The following is a 6,325-nucleotide window of genomic DNA, read 5'->3' on the forward strand; positions in this document are numbered from 1 at the left end:
CCCTGCAATTAGGGAACAAACCACTGCCTCCTTCTCTTTCTTTACAAGTCATTAACATGTTTAAGTGTCAACTGATGGCAGCACTGAAACGGCCAAAGCCATGTTTTTCTCAATGCTGATGAAAACAAAGCGACAGGGTCTCAGCACATTTCTGATGCAGAAAGATGTGGAGGATGAAAACAAGCTAAAGAAACAAATGTACCAGATAGAAATGAACAGGATGAAAAGAGGAGCTAAACAGGGACATGAGGCACTATTCAAACTCAGGTGAGCGTGGACTCTGAGTAATACCTGAGCTCTTCTCCCTCACCTGTGCTGTGGTGTCTGGTCTCTCTTCAGGCCTGGATGGTTGTTTGGAGGACTGTTTTTTTCTAGACAAGAGAAAGAGTGAGCAAACCAACGGATCATCAGATGAAACAGCTGCTTCCTGAATTTAATACGCATTACCAACTGTAATCACAGTGAAAGTGAACTGCTCACCTAATCAACAGGAAGGCAGAAAGGAACAGGAGAGCCAGAAAAACAGCTGTGATTGATCCAGCAACTGCTGCTTTCATTGAACCTGGGAAACAGTGATCAAACATAAACACTGACAATTAATCATGTAATTTATTCTATGGTGCCCGGGTCTTTTAGCAGCTGGTGATTGGACATAAAGCACAAACTTCAGACAGAATCAAATCAAATCAAATCAAATCAAATTTTATTTGTATAGCGCCAAATCACAACAAAAGTCATCTCAGGACACTTTACAAAGTAAGGTCTAGACCTTACTGTTATCAATATTATTACATAGGGAAAAACCCAACAAATCCCCCTTGAGCAAGCACTTGGCGACAGTGGGGAGGAAAAACTCCCTTTAACGGAAGAAACCTCCGACAGACCCCGGCTCTTGGTGGGCGGCCTTCTGCCTTGACCGGTTGGGGTGAGTGGATAGAGGATATAGAAAAGAAGAAAAGCAACAAGACTCAACAAACAATCAAACACTGATCAGGTCGATGTGGCTGGTGACTGCTCGTCAGAGACGTGGAGCTTCAGAGCCAGGGCAACCTGCAGAAAAGTACAGGGAGAGAAAGAGAGGACACACTACAGGAGAGAGGAGACACAAAGTTATTTTGCTTCATTTATTGTTGTGAAAAGGGAGATAATTAGACATCTCGACCCCGACTTACTGTGACAAATTCAACCTGCTTTATTCCTGTGAAGCAAGAAAAAATAGAATAATGTTGCAATGCAAATGCTTACACATTAGCATGATAGTAACACGGTTAAGTGTTAACAAATCCTGTCTCTTCAATACAATTTTATTTTTAGCCAAACCCCAAAAAGAATGAAGCCAATTAATTTGAAAAACAATTGTTTGATCACTCAGACTATTTATTGATTTTGGCCTGGGGAGTATTCAGGTTTGTTGTATATTGTATTTAAGGTTATTCCTGTGACATCGTCCTATACCACACTAGTATTTGTGCTTTTTGGGTCTGCAGACTCAGTCCCAACTGGCGAAAAGTACACAATGGCCCCAACAAATTAATGGTGTTGTACTTTGGCTAGGTTATTTAAAATAAACAGCTTCCCAGATTTCACTGTTTTGTTTGTTTGTTTGTTTGTTTGTTGTTTCAGGCAAACAGGCGCATGATCAAACCTTGTCTAAAGTATCATTTACACAAAAGCATTGCCATTTGATGATGTCCTCTGAAATAAAAAGATATTGGTTGACTAAAATGCTAAAATATTATCCATCACACCTCTGCACTGATTAACACACTGCTGGAAGCTTGGCTGACTTTAATTTCATTGATTTCTCTGATACTGCAGGCAAAAGAATGACAAAGCCATGCGCATGGGCAGCATTGGTAAGCTCCTTTGTTATTTGTATTTCAAATACTTGTTTCCTTCATATTTTACATATTATCTTGATGAAAGGATAAAATCACCCTCCATTATAAATCTTGCTTAAACTCACAGGTGAGAAGCTGTTATGGTTTCAGGGACAGTTGGATCCGGCAAAGACAGTGTACACCAGAAAAGATGCCTGTGACATTATCGAAAGGTGGGGTCATGTATATTAGAACAGAGACAATTTATGTTTAGGTGTTAATTTAACACTGATCAAAGCTTTTTCATCATTATTATATGAGAGATAGTTTTCCAAGTCCCATTTTTTTCTCTTTTTCTGATTGTTGTTCATCATCCACCCACAATCATGTCTTTTTCTGTTTACACTGTTACAGACATTTATTAATTCTGAATTACCTTTGACTATCTCATATAACAATATGATTTGCATTTGTTTAGTTGCGGGAAAGGCTGTTGTAAAAAGCAAACTCCTCTAAAAGTAAAAATACTCAAGAGGTTTAGCATCTTTGTAAAACAAAACCACTGACATCTATCAGTTTTTTTTTAATCTGCACATAACAGATTTATATTTAGTGAGCTTGTATGTTTTCTTGGTCTGTGTTTAGGTACCTCCAAAGGTTTGATTCTGAACTTGAACAGATCGAGCTGATGAACAGCATCAAGGGTCGTCAGGGTCGTCTCCATGGCGCCAGAGAGGCTGTCATCAAACAGACCATTGAGCGGGAACGGGCACAGTATGAGGGCGTTGGATTTGGTGAGTCTTCACTGTATAAATATATACAAACATACTGTATATCATACATACTCACATTCAGAAAGTGCTCCATGACCATGTGTTTTATCATCCTCAGAGATCCCAGACATCATCAACACAAAGCATTTGAAAACATTCAGGTCAGTGGATGAGAATTACAGTTTATGTATTTGAGAGGAGGCCAAAATGTGGCTGTGCAGTTTAAATTAAAATGAATCTTTGATTTCTACTGCATCCATTTGAATTGTTGCATGATATTTTTAATTGTATTGTGATGGGTGGCCTGTTACATCATTTGTTGATTCTCGGTTTTTGCAGGGAGTGGACTGGTGATCTGAAGAAACTTCCAAATATTAAACTACGAAAGGTGTCTAGCAAAGGCCTGGACATGAAGAATGAAGGAGAGGAGACACGTGAGGCAGAGGAAGACAGTAATAAGGAAGATGAAGATGTTTTGGACGATGAGCAGGTAGATGAGATGGTGCTGATGTCGGACTCAAACTGAGGCTCTTCGTATTTCACCATGTTGTGTATCAGAGTGTCAGACTTCCTGACAGTGGAACTGAACACCAGGCTGGCTTTCGTGTGCTTGTGAGATAATGTTGTGACTTGTCCAGGAGGTGGCGCCAAAACCCCAGAGATGGTAAACTAAGACTTTTGTCATTGTGTCCTCCTTTTAGGTCTTTTTGATGCTTAGTAACTGAACACCAGCTGAGGTGGGACGGTCTACAATCATTATTTATTGCACAGAAAAATGCATCATATGTAACCTGAATAATCAATTTTATCCAGTCAAAAATTGAAAAAGGTTTCAACAATGGTGTTGAGTGGTGGATATTAGACAAAAAAAACTATTTTCCATGTTGTGAGAATGACACAGATTTAAAACACCCAATTAAAAGTGTAAACAACAGTTGTCTGTAGTCGATTGACTGGTCACTCACTCACCCAGTGTGTCAGTACAAACTGAGACCTATATGGTTTTAATCTAATGTAAAAACATGAATGGGTGGAAACCATGAAAGCTCCAGTCACATCAGTGTACAAATAATGGACCTTGCAAAGCAGGACTATGTGAAGCTGCAAACAAAATGACAAATAACTTGTGAGAAATATTCAAAACTTTCCTATGATGGTAAATAACTTCTCAAATATTACATGTTTAGGTATCAAACATAAGCTAAATATATTGTTTAAATAATAGTTTTTCTATTTGGTACTGTACTTTTATAGTGCTTTATTTTTACACATTGCAGTGCACTCAACATGCCTAATTGACCTAACAGACCTAATTGTCCAGAAGAAGAGTTAAGGCCTCAGTATGCTTTAAATGAAGAACTTGATGGATCATCTAACAGTGTCTCAAACCACCTTTCAAACTCTTTTACTTCACACAGCAATTAGTCATATGTGCAGGTGTCTTTTCTCAATTATTATTATTATTATCATGGACTATATCTGCCCCTTTACACAAAGACTGGCCAGATGTACAGAAATGAGAGTTGACAGGGTTTGAACTTTCTCTCAAGCTCTTTTTTTTAAAAACTAATTCTATCACTTGCAATACTATGAAAGAGGGTCTAAAAGTGTTCAAACAGAACAGGCTGTGACGCACCGCGTGCTGTAACTGTTGAGTCTGGCCAACTTCAGATGTGCGATGTCGGTCAAAGTTCATTTGAAGCATGTTGAGACCTTTGACTAATGGCATCCACGGGGTCTTCACACCTGAAACATAAGCCAAGTCACTGCTGCTTTTGCATACAGAGATGAAAATAGTGAAACTGCAGCCCTTAACGGTTTTCTTGCTGATGGCTTTATTTCCCTATCTTAGGCTTTCAGTTGTCCTTGATCACTGAGGGACTTTCACTTTAAATCCACTCGTGTCTCTCAAGATCGGTGATCAATGGAGCTGAGAAGAACATATAAAACATTGAGTGAGTCTCAGTCAGACCATGATCACATCAGCTTGTGTTGTGATTCAGGACTTCTGAGTACGAGGGGAATCACTCAGACAGGGTTTGGTGCTGGTGCCACAACAGCCTCCACTGAAGTGTCAGAGTCCACCTGCGCTTCTGGAGCCAGGACAAGGGCTGGGCTGACGGGAACCTCCACAGTTTCATGCCTGCCGTCAACGAGGGGGCTGGGCCGTGCCTGAGAGTTGCACGGGTCTTTCTCAGGGCAGTTCTGCACAGTGATGATGCGGTTAAAGGCCTTGAGGCGACGCCACAGCTGCAGGTAGACTTTACACTGGATGTACATGAAGATGAGGCCGCCTGTGAAGCCTATGGCCACCACGATCAGCTTGGTCCAGAAGGGCCACTCCAGCACACCTGAGAAGCGCACACAAACATAAAGGCTGTAAGTCAACATGCAGGTTGTGTGACAGATCATGGTGGCTGCTGTGTGCAGTGCTGCGCTTACCCTGTGGCGTGTAATACTTCAGAAGAGAAACTCTCCATAAATCGTCTGCAATCAAGAGTGAGTGTAATCTCTCTTACATGAACTCAGCAGAAACAAGTTCTATGTTTTTTGAATATATATATTAATGTTTATTAATATATATGAAATGATTTAGCATAGTGCATCTACACTCAGTTGCCAGTTTATTAGGTACACCCAGTTAAATCTAATGCAGTCTAATCCTGCACTCGTGATAAATCCTCTTTGATGAAAGTGATAATGTTCAATTTTGTCTGAAACTGTTTTAGATGTGTTGAACTTCATGATCATTGTGGATGATGTAGTTAGTGCTGCTGCTGAATGTTGCCACCACACTGAACTCTAACATAACAGAGGCACCCCTGTATAATGCAGTACAACATCAACACCTCTTAGAAACAGTTTGAACAAGAAGGGAGGATTAACTGCAGGACTGCTAGAGTAGACATAGATTTAGACAGGTGTTTCTAATAAACTGGCAACTGAGTGTATGCCTTTCTGCCTCTAAGCTGAAGTCCTACAACATGAGAATAATAATATGCTATAATCACAGCACAACATACCATCTCACAACAATGAACAGACAAGAACACTGTCAAGTCCAGTTTCACTTTAACTGAGAAAGTCATCTATCCATCCATTTTCCTCCGCTTATCCGGGACCGGGTCGCGGGGGCAGCAGTCTAAGCAAAGATGCCCAGACTTCCCTCTCTTCAGACACTTCCTCCAGCTCCTCCGGGGGAGGCGTTCCCAGGCCAGCCGAGAGACATAGTCCCTCCAGCGTGTCTGGAGGGAGAAAGTCATCTAATCTTCTTTAAACAACACACTGGTGTTGTGCATGTTTTAGCCTATTAACAAAAAGCTGAGACATCTTTCTGAAACTATTTTCCTACAATCAGCCTTTGTTCACATAGATCCTGGTCCAGTTTTTGTCAAAATCATATGCACATTTCTTAGCAGAGTTGAAACTAGTGTGGTGTAGGAAAGTTCTGCAGTTGACTTTGTGGTTTGTCTGAGCTTGATGTGAAACCTTGTATTTGCATACTGTTTGCTTTCTGGGTTTCAATTCCATCAGCTTACTGTAGCTCTTGCCCTTGAATCAAATGCTTTTCTCTCAAACTTTTAATATTGGAATTTGCACAAATTCACCAGTGTTTTCACAACATCCTCAAATCCATGTGATGATAATAGAACATAAAAAATGTAGTCATGTCCATTTTGATAGATAATACAAATTTCAAGTCTTACAAGCAAGTAGCCACTGCTTGAAAAG

General features: G+C 40.3%; 2 protein-coding genes and 1 long non-coding RNA gene across 7 annotated transcripts in view; 1 reads left to right on the top strand and 2 right to left on the bottom strand.

Annotated features, from left to right (window-relative positions):
• The window catches only part of LOC109955529 (uncharacterized), a 5,322-nt gene extending 4,687 nt beyond the window's left edge, over positions 1-635 (bottom strand). The window contains exons 1-2 of the long non-coding RNA XR_002274275.1: positions 481-635; positions 311-371 (exon numbers count right to left, since the gene is read on the bottom strand). This is a non-coding gene — a long non-coding RNA (uncharacterized LOC109955529). The remainder of the gene's footprint in view (positions 1-310; positions 372-480) is intronic.
• tma16 (translation machinery associated 16 homolog) overlaps positions 1-4,150 on the top strand; it is a 4,905-nt gene extending 755 nt beyond the window's left edge. The window contains exons 3-7 of the mRNA XM_020591766.1: positions 1,819-1,856; positions 1,969-2,053; positions 2,466-2,614; positions 2,712-2,754; positions 2,933-4,150. Of these exons, the coding sequence (XP_020447422.1) occupies positions 1,819-1,856; positions 1,969-2,053; positions 2,466-2,614; positions 2,712-2,754; positions 2,933-3,119 (502 nt within the window). The 3' untranslated portion in view covers positions 3,120-4,150. The remainder of the gene's footprint in view (positions 1-1,818; positions 1,857-1,968; positions 2,054-2,465; positions 2,615-2,711; positions 2,755-2,932) is intronic.
• Positions 4,151-4,250: 100 nt separating this feature from the next.
• Positions 4,251-6,325, bottom strand: part of marchf1 (membrane-associated ring finger (C3HC4) 1) — a 13,746-nt gene continuing 11,671 nt past the window's right edge. For 3 of the 5 annotated variants that reach the window (XM_020591762.1, XM_020591760.1, XM_020591761.1), the window contains 2 exons: positions 5,036-5,080; positions 4,251-4,944 (listed from right to left, as the gene is read on the bottom strand). In XM_020591762.1, coding sequence (XP_020447418.1) covers positions 4,622-4,944; positions 5,036-5,080 — 368 coding nt within the window. In that variant the 3' untranslated portion in view covers positions 4,251-4,621. The remainder of the gene's footprint in view (positions 4,945-5,035; positions 5,081-6,325) is intronic. The other 2 variants (XM_020591765.1, XM_020591763.1) reach the window with 1 other exon arrangement.

Source organism: Monopterus albus, unplaced genomic scaffold (genome assembly GCF_001952655.1).
Source record: "Monopterus albus unplaced genomic scaffold, M_albus_1.0 scaffold15.1, whole genome shotgun sequence".
NCBI lineage: Eukaryota > Metazoa > Chordata > Actinopteri > Synbranchiformes > Synbranchidae > Monopterus > Monopterus albus.